Raw genomic sequence first — 18,730 nt, forward strand, 5'->3', positions numbered from 1 at the left:
GTCATCAAATCACAAAAAGACAACAAGAGATAAAGAACAGAATAAAGGAGCTACAAAACAGTGAGAAAACAATTAACAAAATGGCAATAGTAAGACCCTACTTATCAATAATTACTTTAAACACAGGTGGATGAAATTCTCCAATCCAAAGGCTTAGAGCGGCTGAATGGTTAAAAAATGAGAAACCAGATCCAACTATACGCTGCCTACCAGAGATTTAGTTTTAAAGACACACATAGGCTGGAAGTGAAGGGATAGAAAAGATTCCATACAAATGATAACCAAAAGAGAGGAGGGGTGGCAGTCACAAGAGACACAAAAAGAAGGTCATTGTATAATGATAAAGGGAATAATTGATACAAGTGATATAACAATTATAAATATTTATGCATTCAGTATTAGAACATATAAATATATAAAGCAAATAATAACAGAACTACATGGAGAAATAAACAATACAACAATAGTGAGGGATTTTAATATTCCACACCCAATAATGGATGGATTACTCAGAAATCAAAAAATAAAGAGCACTACAGTGCTATTTGAATATATATATGACTCTATATAACATATGACTATGTTATATGATTATATATTGCTATTTGAGTTAACACTATATAGTGATATTTGAACACTATAGACCAAATAGACAGCAGACATATATGAAACATTCCATCCAACAGCAGAATACACATTCTTCTCAAGTCCATACAGAACATTTGTTCAGCTACAAAAAAAGTCTTAACAAATTCCAGAAAATTAAAATTATATCACATGTCTTTTCTGACCACAATGGTATGAAGCTAGATACCAATAACAGGAGGAAAGTAAGGAAATTCAGAAATATATGGAAATCAAAACATGATCCTGAACAAATGATGAATCAAAGGAGAAATTTAAAAAAAATCTCGATACAAAATTTATGAGATGCATTAAAAGCTCTTCTAAGAGGAAAGCTTACAGTTATAAACACCTACATTAAAAAAAAAAGGAAGATCTCAGATAAGCAATCCAAGTTGACATGCCAGGAACTTGAACTATATTCAAAGTTAACAAAAGAAAAAAATAATTAAGATTAGAGCACAAATAAATGAAGTATAGAAAAAAAAAAAAAAAAAAGCAAAAGAAAAGACCAAAAAACTAAGGGCTGACTTTTTGAAAAAGGAAACAAAATGCACAAACCTTTCACTAGGCTAACCAAGAAAAAAATAAAAGAGAGAAGACTCAAACGAATAAAATTATCAATGAAAGAGGGATATTACCATTGAAACAACATAATTCCAAAATATCAGAAGAAACTACTAGTAATTATATATCAACAAATTGAATAATCTAGAAGAAATGGATAAATTCCTAGAAACATGCAACCTACCAAGAGTGAATCAAGAAGAAACAGAGTATCTGAACCGACTAAGAATGAGTAAAGAAATTGAATCAGTAATCAAAAGCCTCCCAGCAGGAAAAAGCCCAGGACAAGATGGCTTCACTCATGGATTTGACCAAACACTAGTAAATTTAAAGAATTAAAGCCAATCCTTCTGAAACCCTTACAAAAAAACTGAAGAGGAAGGAATACTCCCAAATTCATTCTATGAAACCAGCAGTATCCTGATACAAAGCCATATAGACACTAAAAGATAATAAAACTGTAGGCCAATACTCCCTGATAAACATAAATGCAGAAATTCTCAAAAAGCTAAAATGAATCAAATTAACAGCACAGTAAAAGGATTATATGCCATGATTAAGTGGGATTTATCCCTGGGATACAAAGCAGTCTCAACAAAATGCAAGTCAATAAATATGATACACATATTAATTTAATGAAGGATAAAAATCACATGATTCTTGTAATAGATGCATAAAAGCATTTGACAAAATTCAACATCCTTTCATGACTAAAAACTCTTTAAAAACTGGGTATAGAAGGAACATACCTCCACATAATAAAGCCCACATATAATAAAAAATAAAATTCCTGGAAAAAAACATAGGGTAAAAACTCCTTGATGTTGGTCTTGGTAATGATTTTTTGGATATGACACCAAAAGCACAAGCAACAAAAGCAAAAATAAGCAAGTGGGTCTACATCAGACTAACAAATCTTCTTTACAGCAAAATAAATTACTAACAAAATGAAAAGGCCATCTAAAGAATGGGAGAAAATATTTGCAGACCATATGTCTGATAAGGGGTTAAGATCTAAAATATTTAAGGAACTCTACAACTCAATATTTAAAAAAAAAAAAACACCAAATAATCCAATTTAAAAAGGGCCAAAGGATGTGAATAGACATTCTTCTAAAGACGATATCCACATTGCCAAGAGGTACATGAAATTGTGCTTAACATCACTAATCACCAGAGAAACACAATCAAAAACATAAGGAGACATCACCTCACAACTGTTAGAATGACTATCATCAAGAAGACAACAGGTAACATATGCTGGCAAGGAAGTGGAGAAAAGGAAATCCTTCTTCCCTGTTGGTGGGAATGCAAATTGGTGAGTAATTATGAAAGCCGTATGAAGGATTCTCAAAAAATTAAAAACAGACCCACCATATGATCTACCAACCCCACTTCTGGGTATACACCCAAAGGAAATGAAATTAGTATCTCTAAGAGATACGTACACCCCTATGTTCATCACAGCATTATTCACAATAGCTAAGATATGTAAAGAACCCTAAGTCTCCACTGACAGATGAATGGATTAAGGAAGCATGGTGTGTAATACACAAACACACACACACATACTGTGCACACAAAGAGGAATATTATTTAGCCATAAAAAGAAGAAATCTTGCCATTTGGGACCACGTGGATGAATACTGAAGGCATTATGCTAAGTGAAATAAGTCAGACAGAGAAAGATAAAAATACCATATGAGCTCACTTACATGTGGTATTTATAAAAACCGAACTCATAAAAATAGATAATAAAATGGTGTTCACCAGGAAGAGAGGGACGGCGGGATGGAGGAAATGGCTAAAAGATAAATAACTTCTAGGGATATAATATACAGCATGGTGACTATAGTTAACAATAATGTACTGTATATTTGAAAATTGCTAAGAGAGTAGATCTTAAATGTTCTCACCACACACCCTAAAAACAGTAGCTGTGACATGATGTATGTGTTAACTAACCTTATTGTAATAATCATTTCCCAATATAATCACATTATACACCTTAAATTTACACAATGTTATATGTCATTTATAACTCAATAAACCTGAGGAAAAAATATCATTCTGGAAAAAGTAACAAAAAGAGAAACTATAAAGGATACAGGTGGCAGACATACCATGTACAACCTGAAAATTCTGAAATGTAAAAACAGTATAAATTAATAAAAGGCCAATAAAAATTGGGGAAAAGCTTTGCAACATTCATAACAGATAAAAAAAAATGCCTCAATGCTTTAAAAGATCGTGTAAGTCAGTAAGAAAAATAATAAGCACTATCTACTGAAAACCAAGCAAAGAGCACAAACAGGAAATACAGACACACACACACACACACACACAAATACTAATGGACAAGGCACACATACACACAAACTTGATTACCCTGATTAGTATTGAAGAAATTAGCTGCTACTTTAACCATATTTTTAAATTGAAACTGTGAAAAAAAATAGTGTTTGGCAAGCGTACAAGAAAAATAGACATAGTCATGTACTTCTTGCAAAAAAGGTACATTTTTGAAGAGTAATTTATATATCAAATGGTTAAAAATGAATGATAAGATAAAAATTCTACTCTATTTTTTTTACTCTTCGGATATAATCTGCAATGTGTGCAAACCTTGCACACATTGTTCAGTAAAGACTGATTAAATTTGTGTATAGTCAAAAGCAACTCATAAATTAATAGTGAGGAACTGAATTAGTGAATCATGGTACATCCATTTAATGGAATACTATTGGCCCTTTAAAAGTATTGGTGAATAGTTGTTTACAGATTGTATATAAAATTAAAAGCAGATTAACTGAAAACAATGTTGACTTTTTATTTATTGTATTAATTGAAAGTGATGTGGTTGATTGCATAGACATTCACACACTTTTATCATGTGCGCTTTTATCATGGTGGTATAATTATCATTGATGTGGTTTATCTTTCCTACCTATATTTAAACATTTTCCTACAATAAAAATTAATTTTCTCTTTTGTGGTAAAAGGAAAGAATTTTTGTAGAAATTTAAAAAGTTAAGAAATTCTTAAGAGAGTCAGTATGTGGTCTTTACCAATAGTATTATCTTAGTTCATTTGTATTATCCAATAACATCCAAAAATAGAGACTCCAAGACTGCCTTCAAGTGTTATTAGACACATACACAACCAAGACAGACCTGAAGACTTGACAAGTTAGCTGAGCCTCCCAGCGGACCTCTGTTTCAGCAAGTAACACTTTCCCCTGAGCATTACATATCTATTCATGCATATGCTGGTTCCATGTGTGATTAAGTTTTCTATTCTTTCTAGGGGCTCAAAAAACACATGCCTAACAAAACAAATTATGTGCCTAGCCAAGGCTATCTCCGCATCTTTCAGGCAATAAAGCTCTTCGATGTTTCCTCTAGATCTTGTCTAACAATAACAGTTCTGTGCAGGAAATAGAATAAAACTACACTTTTTTCATTTTAACATAGTTAAAGGAAAAGCATATTTTAAAATTATACAATGAAAATGAATTTTTAATTAACTTCTGAATGCAGTTATAACCATAATATAAAATTATTTTATTAAACAGTGATCTTTGATAACAACATAAAATCGTACACTGCATGATGAATTTATTATTAAAACTTTAGCATGCATAGCAAATATACCACCTAACCATTGTATATTTGTTATTTTAGGTGTGGTCTGCAAATAGTACTTTCAGCAAGGATGTTTCTTAAACTCCATGTTTTGTTTTGTTTTGTTTTGTTTAAGGTTTTATTTATTTATTTGACAGAAAGAGCACAATCAGGGGAGCAGGAGAGGTAAAGAGAGAAGCAGGCTTTCCCCTGAGCAGGGAGTCTGATGTGGGACTTGATCACAGGATCCTGAGATCATGACCTGAGCCAAAGGCAGACGCTTAACAGACTGAGCCACCCAGGTGCCCCAAACTCCGTGTTTTTAAGCCACGGTAGTTAACTTTTAAAATCACTTACCAAGCTAAAATACCCTGGAATAAAATTAAAATTAAAATGATTTAATTCAGCTCATTAACACAAATTATTAATGTATGCAAATATAAAGAATAGGTGCTTAATTCAAGGACAATGTAAATAGAAGCAATTTTTCTTGTGCTTTAGAGGTCCAACTATATTCAGTCCTGTGGCAACATGGCCAGAAATGCCGCTTCCCACAAGTATTACAACAGTTAAGAGAAAATTATTACAGTTAATTTAGATTTTGACTGTTTGCACTTTTATTTTCATTTCAGCAAAAGTGTTACTAAAGCCTGGTATCTAACCATTATTCTAGATTTATAAAACTGGATCTTTTAGAAATTATATTGAGAGAGTGCTAAAGCATCTAAATTGGCTTATAAAATACTAGCTTATCTTCTTACCAAAGAAGGCTTGGAGAAAGCAATAATTCTAGTATTTAATGTCTAAGAGATTAAAGCTTTGGAAACTGTTATTGTTGCAGAGCAGAAAACATTAAAATATTTTCAGTTTTACTGAAGCTTTTATCCACATTTACATCCAGCACTTAGATACATGATGATATGCAAGGTTATGTCACAGGGACAGTTTGCATTATTTATGTGGCTTTTAGTTTATAATGATAAGCCTCCACAAATGCATAAGAAGGTAGGTGCATTTCCAACAGTGGGGGCTATAACTCATTTCTACCTGAAAGACAATGACTAGTGTTATGAAATAAAAAGAAAAATCTAAGAAAAAGTACTCCTACTTTACAAACGACACACTTAAGAAACTATGTTCTATCTAATCTGCATTTTTAATGAGATAGTTCATATTCAAATAGTTTCTCAACAATCTGTAAGCAAACTAAAATCCAATGTATTTTAAAGTATCTGTCTTTTCCAGAGGCAAAAAGGTCTGAGAAAAAATGTTGGGTATTATAGAATGAATGGAGCAATGTAGAGGGTGCCTTGAAATTACATGTCTTCTAGATTAACTGAGGGTAAAGATATATTTTTTTTAAGATTTTATTTATTTATTTGAGAGACAAAGAGGGAGAGAGTGAGCAGGAGGGAGAGGGAGAGGGAGAGGCAGACTCTGGGCTGAGTCCATCCCACGACCCCAGGCTTCATCCTGTCTCCGAGATCATGACCTGAGTGGAAACCAAGAGTGAGACACTCAAGTAACTGAACCACCCAGCGACCCCTGAGGGTAAAGATATTTCTCACATGCTATTTTTCAAATATAACAGTTATTTTTCAAGACACAAATTTCATTTTATTTTTAAATGCAATTACCTTAGAACAAAATTTCGTTTCTTTGTCCTGAAACATTTTGTACTATTTTTGTAATTAGTCACTAGATTTAGAGAAAAATCAATCTGCTCTGACCAAAACTGGAAAAAGGAAGTGAGAAAGCTGTCCTCTTTCAGCAATACCTTCCCCACTTCCTGCCATGGAGGCCTCTAGGGGTGAGGTCCTAGAACCTTCTAGGAATTACACTAAAATACAGATTGCCAGATGTACTCCTTGAGATTTTGATTCAAGTGTTTCAGAATCTGCATTTAAATATATTGTGTATATATAAATTGACAGTGGCCCTTGATCGCCATTTTGAGAAACTTCTCTAAGGCTTCTATGAATACAGTTAGAAACCACTAACCTAGAATAAGCATACATATTCCCCTAGACATCATTCCGTATCAACAATGAAGTGTGGAGAACTTAATTTTGCCTGCGGGGATGATTTGATACTCCAGATAAATCTTAATATTAAACCTCATTTAACCAACAAATGGGCATTTAGTAAAAAAAAAAAAAAAAATTGATTTAAGGGCCAAGAACTCAAAACCTTGCTCTCCTTGGGTTCTTGCAGTAAAAATAAGTAAGTTGGATCAAACACAGTCTCCTTCTAGGGGATAAAAACCATTATAAATTTATGGTACTTAGCTATAAACCAATTTACATGCTATGGTAAAATTGCCTGAGCTAAAAGACTAGGCTAATTAAACTGATGCTGGAGGTCAGAGTAGAGAAGTCTGAGATCATATAAAACTACAAATGGTGAGTTCAGTCAGTTGAGCATCTAACTCTTGGTTTCCATCAGGTCATGACACAACAATTCCAAATCTACAATATTCTAAACATATTTAAATTTGAATTAGCTTCAAAGCTCAGGTGCCAGGTGATCCAAATATCTTAATTCAATGTTAAGCAATTAAAAAAATTCTCAACTGAGTAGGACTAATGTTTTTGCCAAGTTCCCTAGTAGTACCCGGTATGCAAATGGATATAAACTCAATTTTCTTCTGTTTTTTTTTTCTTTTCTTTTTTACTACATTATGTTTTTTTTTTCCAAAACACTAAAAAAATAACTTTTCAACTAAATGTTCCCTGTCACTGTGTAAGTTAAAGGAAATGGAAATTTCACCCAACCCCAATCTCAAAAGAACATGCAAATTGCAACTGATGATATTTACACTGAAAGCATTTACTTTATTTCACTGGAGTACAGCTGAGAACAGTATTGATTTCTATGTGCCTTGATTTCAATCCTAGGTAAAAATCATGTTTAGGTGCCCTTAGTTGGGCCTTGCTGAGCAGGGTGTAGAAAGAATCCACTCACCAAGCCCTGTCCCAAGGCCATGCCTGCACATCCCCAGCCCAAGAAGAAGTGATACCTTTTTCTAAGTCATATCAAAGTGTTGAATAAAGCAGCTGTACTCTCCACAAACAAAGTGAAAACTAAAGATGTAACTTTTTTTTGGACCACAAAGTTCATTTCAGATACTTAGGTAAAAAGGCTTACAAGTAAGTCCATTAAAGTGTGAAGACCAAATGGTAGAATGTCACTTGGAACATCGCTTCTTTTAGCTTTTACTATTACATTTTCATGATGAAACACACATATTAAGATGTTATCTAAGGGGCGTGTGGGAGGCACAGTCGGTTGTATCTGGCTCTTGGTTTTGGCTCAGGTCAGGATCTCAGGGTCATGGGATTAAGCCCTATATCAGGCTCTGCACTGGGCGTCAAGTCGGCTTGAGATTCTCTCTCTCCCTCTGTCCCCTGCCCCCCCATCCTCTCTCTCTAAAATAAATAAATCTTTTAAAAAAAAAGATGTTATCTAAGATTTGACTACACAATGAAAACTTCCCTACATATTCCCACACCACCATGACTTCTCTAGACTTTTTATTGCTTCATTAAGTGAGACTTTTTATTCACTTCATTATATGAAGTGAGACAATATTTTGAAATATACAAATGTGCTTTCTCTTTTGCGCTTGTTTATGAATGATTTTCACCAACCTGAGCCTGAACCCATCTTTGCCTTAAGGAAAACTGAGATCACAGAATATGAAGATGAAGAAAGAATTAGTGCAGAGCTTTTTGATTTTCAAAATTGGGTCTTGTAAACTATTTCGAACACAATGGGCTTAAAAACCTGGCTTTAAATTTCTGGAGCCACACATCTGAGAGAGAAAAGTATTTTCTAAGTTAGAAAAAGCTTCCCTTTAAATATAAAAAAATAAAGTTGGAAAATGGAGCTTGGAGATTTGCTATAAGCCACTGAATAGGATGGATATATGATGCATAAAAACTATTTCTTAGGGCAAAGTAAAAATGTCAAACCTTCCTTGGCTGCAGAAGGAGCCTAGAGAGGAGAGGGGAAGATGGCTAGGGGAGATGCAAGCTTAGGGACCACTCCCTTCTCCAGATTCATTGTCATGTAGAGCACATCTATTAAACATTATCTGACTCTTAAATATTCTTATTTAGGGATACCTGGGTGGCTCAGTCAGTTAAGTGTCTGCCTTCCGCTCAGGTCATGATCCCAGGGTTCTGGGATCGAGTCCCACATCGGGCTCCCTGTTCAGCGGGGTGTCTGCTTCTCCCTCTCCCTCTGCCTGCCACTCCCCCTGCTTGTGCGTGCACTCTCTCTCTGTCAAATGAATAAATAAATCTTTAAAATAAATAAATATTCTTATTTAAAATTTAATTTTTTTTACTTTGCAGCGTATAATTATAAAGCACAAATATGCAGGTCCTAATCATCAACTAATTCATTCAACAAATAATTATGGAGACTTTTTATGTATCAATCATTTAGAAATAATGCAATAAATAGGGAAGCCACAGACCCTGTGATTACTCAGAGAATGTGCAGTCTATGGGGGGGGTGCAGAGAAGGCGAGGAGAGAGACAAGGAAGTTAAAAGCCAATTATATCACTGTGCTTATAATATGCTACCACATTTCTATTCAGACCTTTATCACATAGGAGGGAGATTCTAGTCTGCCTTTTTCTTGATAGAAATACAGATTATTAATGCAGTGCGGTTTGTTTGGATGTGCCAGAGAAACTTTCTGAAATTGCTCTTTGCTTTTCTAGGAGTCAGAAGCAGCCAAAGGAAAATTCGTATACTGAAATCTCCAAAATTAACTGCCAACTATTGAATGTGATCAAAACACTTGGTATTCATATCTGCTACTCTACATACTTTGGGCAACATGACTGCTAATATCGAAATCAAATGATGGTAATACTGGAACCATTTTAACAAAATAAAACAAAAGAGAGATCAGAAACCAAAGTAAAAAAGTCAGTCCAGAAAATATTGTGGCTCTCTTCAAGTACCAGGTCTTGTTGGCCAAGGCAACGACTGATGGGCAGTAGACATACCACTGTTAGTTTTCTTTGAAACAGAAGCCATAGAAGGGGGGCTCTTGAAGCTTCAACTGAGGGGAGGTGTGAAGGCATAAACGTTTTGAAAACATTCTTTGTAATATAAATGGGGATCCCTTTGCTGTCTTCAATAGTACTTCCATGAAACCATTAAGAGGAAAGAATGAAGGACGGGATCTGATAAGAAGGAAGCACTCAACATATCTGTGGCCTATAAAACAGGGAAAGGTATGAGTTATGAAGCCTTGGAAAAAAAAGACCAAAAGAAATGACAATGAAGATCAAAGACTAGAAGAGGAAGGAAAAAACGGGTGAGGAGAAATAGGAGCTGCAAAAGGAGGAAACAGAGAAAAAATTGGGGTGGGGGAAGGAAGGAATAGATAATTTTATTTTTTAATTTCTTTAAAAAAATTTTTTTTTAATTTTTTAAGTAGGCGCCAAGCCCAACATGGGGCTTGAACTCACGACCCTGAGATCAGGAGTCACATGCTCTACTGACTGAGCCAGCCAGGTGTCCCTGAATAGATAATCTTAAAACAACATAATAACAGTGTTTTTCAATGAGTGGTGATATTACAAATTATTTTTCTTACGCTCTTCTCTAGTTTCTATGACTTTTATAAGAGCATTCACAGCTTTTCCTTTTTTTTTTTTTTAAAGATTTTATTTATTTATTTGAGAGAAAGAGACACAGTGAGAGAGGGAACACAAGCAGGGGGAGTGAGAGAGGGAGAAGCAGGCTTCCTGCCGAGCAGGGAGCCCAAGGCGGGGCTCAATCCCAGGTCCCTGGGACCATGACCTGAGCCGAAGACAGACGCTTAACCAACGGAGCCACCCAGGCGCCCCAGGTTTTCCTTTTTTTTTTTAAAGATTTTATTTATTTATTTTGGGAGAAAGCACAAATGGGGTTAAGGAGCAGAGGGAGGGGCAGACCCAAGTGGGGTGAGAGGCAGAGAGAGAAAGGGAGAAGCAGACTCCCCGCTGAGCAGGGAGCCCAATGTGGGGCTCGATTCTGGGACTCCAGGATCATGACCTGAGCTGAAGGCAGACACTTAACCGACTGAGTGCCCCCATTCACAGCTTTTTTAACTGAATAGCTGTATTTTTTTTCTCAGTTCTATATGAAAGAGTACACTTAGCCCATTTAGTCTGTAAATTCATCATTCATTGGCTTAGGGTAAGATGGCGTGGCAGTAATTTGAGAACTGCTTAACACATAGTTCCTAAGAGACATGTTCAAAGTATGTGGTCACTTACGTTGTATGATCCACTGATGGCCTGTGATTTTCTTCCCCATGATGAATACTGATTCCATTACCAAGTCCCCATCTGAAAGTGTTTGAATCTTGAATTAGGTTTTCTGGGATTGGCTGGTACCATTGACACAGGCTTCCTTCTTCAAAGCTGCAAACTTTCGTAGCTTGAATAGAGTAGAACAAAGACAAGATGAGCTAATCACAATAAATGTGTCAATAGGGGCACCTGGGTGGCTCAGTCATTAAGCGTCTGCCTTCGGCTCAGGTCATGATCCCAGGGTCCTGGGATCGAGCCCTGCATTGGGCTCCCTGCTCAGCGGGAAGCCTGCTTGCCCCTCTCCGACTTCCCCTGCTTGTGTTCCTTCTCTCACTGTGTCTCTGTCAAATAAATAAATAAATCTTTAAAAAAAAGTGTCAATAAATGGCAATTTCTCCTATATCAAGCACTTTCTTACTGTTGGGTTTCTTTTTTTCAATTATCTTTTAAGCATAATGAAAATAATTAGACAAATGATTTGTATTATCACTAGAAGAGTTGTAAAGAAATCTATGTGTACTATACTGAAATATCTACAATAGCTATAAATGGAAATAAATGCATATACTAAAGAATTTGTTCTGAAAAGGAGGTGAGATTTTAATTAGGTCCTCAAATAGCAATCTAGGCATTGCCAGTCTCTTCTCACATAACACTGACATTGCTTACCAACTTCTGGTGAGTCTGTTCTTTTGACAAAGCTAAACTTCAGCTCAGCCTTTGAAGGGGTTAGTTCAAATTCCAAACTACTTAAGTTCAAATCAATAGTATTTTCCTTGAAAGTTCTCAATATTCTTGTAATGACTGTATCCTACTATCATATGAAATTACATGTCCAGTGATTTGTGAAATACCTAGGCTGTGTGTGAAATGATCTTTCTTCCTCTCTCTCTGAACGTGTCCATGTGTCTGTCTGTCTTAAATTCTCCACTGTTCCTATGTAGATTGTAGAAGACTCCAGCTTTTAAATGGCATAAGCAATGTTGGAAAACCATCACCATCTTTTAGAAACTCAAGTTCATGATTTAATGTAAAGTTTGAGAAGAAAACACTCCATCAAAAAAAAGAAAGTGATTTTTAATCATAACATTCAAGTGTGTCATTTAATCTCTGACATTAATAGTGATCATATAATTACGTTTATCTTGTGAAGAGATCTAAAATTGTTTTCTTTTTTTAATTTGTTTCAGAGGTAGAGTTTAGTGAGTCATCAGTTGCATATAATACCCAGGGTCCTTAATGCCCATCACCCAGTTACCTCATCCCCCACCCCCCGGAGATTTAAAATTCAATAGGATTCTCTTCTTCATATCATTAAAAAAGAAAAGAATCATAGATTTTTTTGAAATTAGAGGGCATAAAGTTTTAGTCAAGCAAGATGAATGAGCTCGAAGATCTGCTGTACAACATTGTACCCATAGTCAACAATAATATATTGTGCACTTAAAAATTTGTTAAGACGGTAGCTCTCGTGTTATGTTCCTCATACAATAAAAAGCATTAGAAAATGTAAGACCATAGATAACAGGCAGATTTATTATATAATAGTTCATCTTACAAAAAGATGGAGGAAGAAAGATCACATAATTTGTTCAGAGTAATAATTCAGTTTATGTGTATTCATAGTAAATTAATAACCCCATGATTTTAAAATAATAATTTCATAGGAGATGTTCATTCAGGACATTTCAAGAACTGTATCAAAACTGCCCACTCCACCATAAATGACGTAACTAAAATTGCAAAGTTGAACAAAGAAGAAAGTCAGTATTCACTAAAGATACTCATTAGGTGTAATTAACTCAATTCTGTGTAAACTTTCAGATATACAACAACTTATGTATGATCATACAGGATTTGGCCTTCCCATGAGGAAGTTTGAATACCACAACACTTTCCATTATATTATCTCCCATCTGCAATGCACCATATGTACCCTTAGCCAACGTGAGTTAATTACTATCTCGTCTCATCCACAGAGTGAGTTAGCTTTGATTTTATGAGTTTTGGGGTCTAGCTAAGTTAGTTAATTTATTGTGTATTTGTACATTAAGAAGCATTTCTTTTTCTAAGTTAAAATAAATATGAACCTTATTTGACTTTTCAAGTTTTAGAATTTCTACATAATGCTGACAGAAGACAGAATAGAGTTTCACTACACTCTGTATTATCTGCATGGTCTGAACCCTTCATATCATCCAGACACTTGAGAAATATTATAGTATAGGAAATTCATATACCATCCAATAAATAGTGGGGAAGGGGAAAAAATAGCAAAAGTATTCACTTCTTCTGATCTTGTGCTTTGCCCATGCAGACACAGATCAATTTTTCTCTTCTAAGGCTGTATCTCCAGTTGAGACGTTCACTTCTAAATTAAAAATTTGCCTTAAAAGCCATAGATTGGCAGATGCCAAAAAGTAAAAACCATCTTTCAATAGGGACACAGGTGAGGAAGGGCCCATCTATATTAGCACTGGTTCTTATGAATTCTACATATTTAACGTAGTATTCATCTTTCTATTTTGGCACTGGCAAAATTTGAACAAATTCATCTAATTTGAGAGTAATACTTCCACTTTAAACATTCCTATTTCATGAGTGTGAGGAGTAGAATAGAGACAAACAGGGGGGTATATAAAAGAGCAGGTCAATTATAGTCCCAGAGTCAAGTAAAGTCCACGAAACAAGTGTTTTGAATCCAAAACTTCAATTTAAAAACACTTGCCTCTTGTTGAGCATCATAGAAGAATGCATGCTGATTCTTCCACTATAATTTTCTATACAAACAACTTTTATGTTAAGAACCTGCTCTAAGTCAAGTTGAAAATTTCTAACTAGGACACGAGGCCATGCTACTTAAAAATTATACTAGTATTGTCTTATCTGTTTTATGCTATGTTTAATACAAAATAGGAATTCACCTACCGCAGAATGATTCATCTGATTGGTCAGGACAGTCATATCTAAAATCACATGTCTGGATTTTTTCAACACAGTGACCATCAGACTTGCAAACAAATTCATCATCTATACAGTTGTGTGGGGGTAATGTTACTGGAGCTGACATTTCCGGTGGAGTTGGGAGGTCCACTGGCAAAGTACCTTGATAAGAGATAACATACAGGCATAATTCAGTAATTTTCCACTTAAGATTTTACACAATAAGCTTTTCTTAGTATGTTTCACATTGAATATTATAAAGAATATTTGGCAGTCTTTGGTAATATGCTGAATTTTATGTAAGCATATAAGTTGGAGTCCTCGGTCTTAGCAACAACAAATAACTGGATATAAATAGATGAAGGTGCAGATAGAAATTACTGAAAAACTGTTCAGAACTCACTGAATAAATGGGAGGCTCAAGGACAGGGCTAGGATCACTGGGAATCAAGGGAGTCCCAGATACTGGCATTAGGAATCAGAGTTAAGGTCTGGTTAAACCTTCTAGTCCACTAGGGAAATAAACTTTGCTCTTCCATTGTAACAATTAATCCAGCAACTCCTCATCCTTGTTTCACCAGCCCTCACATATTCAAGGTTGCAAGACAGAGATTCATCTGGAAGTATTTATATAATTAAGATAATAATTTCTGAAATTACAGAGCTTAGAAGAAATTTATAGAAGCTAATTTATACAGTAAGTTATTCAAGCAACATTTATTAATAACACCCCGTGTCATGGACATGGTAGGTACAACAGATTGAAAGCCAAATATACCATCACTGCTGTAAAATAATTCACTGAGTAGTGGATAAGGCACTCAGGTAAATCTTTCATTACAGTTCCATAGGATACATTTATGAGAAAGAGTATAACACCATGGAGGCAAGAATGACACCAATCCTTTCACTCCTGCATTCAGAGCATAATTCACAGACCATGGTACATGGTGAGCACACTATCATCACTTAGAAATGACTGAATAGACAGATGGAAAGACGGATGGATGGATGGATGGATGGATGGAGGGATGGATGGATGGATGGATGGATGGATGGGTGAGTGAATGAACAGATGGACAACTGGAAGACTGTACAGCATATGGAGAACACATGAAAAGCATACATTAGATGGGAGGCGGGGAATACTTCCTGGAAAAGTAATGTCTTCAGCTTTTAGCTTTATTTTTTTAAAAGATTTTATTTATTTATATGAGGGAGAAAGAGAGAGAGTGTATGCACAAGCATGGGGAGGGGCAGAAGGAGCGGGAGAAGCAGAGTCCCTGATGAGCACAGAGCCCCACAAAGGGCTCTATCCCCGGACCCTGAGATCATGACCTGGGCCAAAGTCAGATGCTTAATCAACTGAGCCACCCAGACATCCCAAGTTTTTAGCTTTAAAAGATGAGTTGCTGGCGACATGAAAATGGGTATAAGGTCCTTTTGGGCAATGAGCAAAGATTTGTGTGAAGGCAGAGAAATATACTGGCCCATTGTTTTTGGAATGCTGTGAGAATTTGGCATAGAGAACATCTTGTGACAGAGTAAGAATGTGTGTGATAAAGTCACTAGATGTGGAACTGGTTGGGAGACAATTAGCACATCATAAAGAGCTAAGTGGGACCAATTTAGGAGTTTGAAATAAATATAAAAAGCGGTGGAGAAATGCCAAAGTATACAATTTCCACTTTAAGAAATACTTTTCTGGCATTAGTGTGAAGAATGATTTGCAGGTGGTTCTGGCATGGAAGAGAACAGCTAAGCTTTTATTTTAATTCCAGGCAACTAATAAACCAAAGCAAGAGAGTGTGGAGGAAAGAGCAGAGACCTGAGCAATATTAAACATCCAATATCTAGAGGACTGGGGATTTAGGTGCTATTGGGAATTTGAGGAAAGTCCAATAAGTACTACCTTGTTTCTCAGCTCAAGTTTTGAAGTAATTAAGAGCTAAGACTGAAGCATATAGGAGATAAATCAAAATATCAACATTTTATGGATGAAGTTGACAATGATCTACATCTCTAGACAAATGGTCTTTTAAAGCATAAAACTCAGAAAGAAACAGCCTCTCTAAGTTATAATCTATGCTGGAAACTTCCAGCTCTCCTTGTATGGAAGCCTCCCATTGTGAACTACAGCAAGAAGTTAAGCAGATCTCCTGCTTCCTTCAGCAAACTAGCTCAAAAAAAAAAAAAAAAGAAAGAAAGAAAGAAAGAAAGAAACTAAGAGAACAGGTATGCATGCTCAAGCCCTCCTTGCAAACTCAGCAATCGTCGTTACTTTTCCACAGTTGACATTAGGGTTCACTAGTGGGTTTTACTCACTATGGGTTTTAACAAATGTACAATGATGCTTCCACCATTAGAGTGTCATACAGAGTGGTTTCACTGCACTAAAAATCCTTCATGCTCTGCCTTGCCATCCCCCTTTGCCTGAGTCCCTGGCAACCGTGGATCATTTTACTGTCTATAGTGTTCCCTTTCACAGAGTGTCATATAGTTGGAATCATATAATATGTTACCTTTTCAGATCAGCTTCTTCCCCTTAATGATACGCATTTAAGTTTACACCAGGTCATTTCATGGCTTGACAGTTCATTTCTTTCCAGCACTGAATAGTATTCACTGCTTTAGGGCATTCAATTAAATGAATACTCAGTTAAATATTTATTGTATGAATAGTCTGTATCTCTTCTCAAGCAGGCCAGGACCTTAATATACCTTCCTTACTATAAAATATTAAAGTGTGCTATAATACACATTGCTGTACATTTCTCTTTGAACATTTCTTTGTGAACACATGCCAACGTATTTCCAAGACAAAGCATCTTGAAATGAAATTGCAGTTATAGGGTATGTGATCAGTCAACTTAAGTAGTTGTTTTCAAAAGTGGTTTTACCCATTTCCACTCAGAAATGTGTGCATTTCTCATATTCTCAGAATCCAGCTAACACTTGGCATTATCCAATGTAAGAAATATTTGCCAGTATCATGGGTCTGAAATAATTCCTTTGTATTTTAACTTGTATTTCCCTAATTATTGAGAACTTTTTTTAATTTTAGGGGCTACTCAGGTACCTTACTCTAGCTTTTGACTAACTGTTCAGATTCCCTGTTCTTTTTTCCTATTGAATTCTTTGTTTTTTTCTTATTAATTTATGGTTTATTTCCCATATACTCTATACTAATCCTCTGTCATTTACCTCAGTGACAAATATGTTCTACTAATCTATGATAGGTCTTTTCATTTTGTATGGTGTCTTTCAAAATAAAAATTTCTAATTTAATGCCTTTCAATTTATCAGTTATTTAGAGTTGGTGGTTTAAAGCTGCAATGGAAAAAAAATTCATTCCTGATTTAATATTATCAATATTTTTTTCTATAATTTTCACACAATTTTGATAGTTTTACTCTTCACATTTAGGTCTTTGTTATCTGTTGTCTGTGATAAGAATCTAAATTCAATTTTCTTTGTATGAATGTCTGATTTTGGATCTACTAATATATTGGGCAAATTTTTCTCACTTATTCCATATTTGATTATGAAATGTATTACTCATATATAAGAATGGATAGAAAACATATGCCTGGTTTAAACAGTAATGAAAAGAATAGCCATAAATCTACCATCCAGCTTATGAAATTAAAATTCACAGCTTTGAACCCTCCACTGTTTCCCTGCTGATCACATATTGCCATCTCTCCAGGTTAGCAGTATGCTGATCTTGTGTTTTTCATTCCTGTTTTCGTTTGCTTTTTTTTGAAAGATTTATTTATTTTTCAGAGATAGAGAGCACACATGGCGGGGGGGGAGGGGGTCAGTGTGGGAAGCAGAAGTAGAGAGACAAGCAGACTCCACACTGAGCATGGAGCCCAAAATGAGGCTCAGTCTCACAACCCTGAGATCATGACCTGAGCCAAAATCAAGAGCTGGATGTTTAGCTGACTGAGTGACCCAGGCACCTCTGTTTTCATTTGCTTTTATCATTTTCCTCATTTGCATATATGCCAGATAACCTTCTAAGTGCCTATTAGTTCATTATTTGATTAAATGAGTTCACGTGAACTTCTTAGAACAGTGACTATGCAGATGGAATACCACATAGGTCCTTTTTAAGTAAATAAACCATTTAAATTTGAAATTGGATGGACTCATTCTCTATGTAACTTTCGGCAACTTGATTTATTTCCTCAGCAATGTGCATTCACCCATCCATGTTAATTATGCTCCTGCAGTTCACTTATTTTGACTGCTGTATAAGATTTAACTATGTGATCATATATATTATTTAGCCATTCTATCATCAGTGGGTTTTTTTTTTTTTTTTTTTAGCTGATTCTGTTTGAGGTTTTATTTCATCCATTTCCCCTGATGTTTCTAGGAGTGGAATTGCTTAGTCAGAGAGAATGGAGAACTGTATGTCAACTTTACAAGAAAAAGCTAAACTGTTTTCCAAAGTCATTGCATCAATTTCCATACCTCCCAGCAGTGTATAAATATTCTGATTGTGTTGTACACACATTATCCACTGGCGTATGTAGATTTACCCATGTGTTTGCCACTTTCTCTGCTGTCTATTCCCTTGTGTATCTCAGCCCTTGTTGAGCTCATTTTATCTTTGATGCTCACATTTACATAGATTATTTGATG

At 35.3% G+C, this 18,730-nt stretch overlaps 1 protein-coding gene across 1 annotated transcript in view; it reads right to left on the reverse strand.

Moving 5' to 3' along the window:
- The window catches only part of MALRD1 (MAM and LDL receptor class A domain containing 1), an 807,963-nt gene that overhangs the window by 517,616 nt on the left and 271,617 nt on the right, over window positions 1–18,730 (reverse strand). The window contains exons 21-22 of the mRNA XM_035022447.1: window positions 14,063–14,239; window positions 11,099–11,261 (exon numbers count right to left, since the gene is read on the reverse strand). Coding sequence (XP_034878338.1) covers window positions 11,099–11,261; window positions 14,063–14,239 — 340 coding nt within the window. The remainder of the gene's footprint in view (window positions 1–11,098; window positions 11,262–14,062; window positions 14,240–18,730) is intronic.

Source organism: Mirounga leonina, unplaced genomic scaffold (assembly GCF_011800145.1).
Source record: "Mirounga leonina isolate KUSES-001 unplaced genomic scaffold, KU_Mleo_1.0 Mir_175, whole genome shotgun sequence".
In the NCBI taxonomy this organism is placed as follows: domain Eukaryota; kingdom Metazoa; phylum Chordata; class Mammalia; order Carnivora; family Phocidae; genus Mirounga; species Mirounga leonina.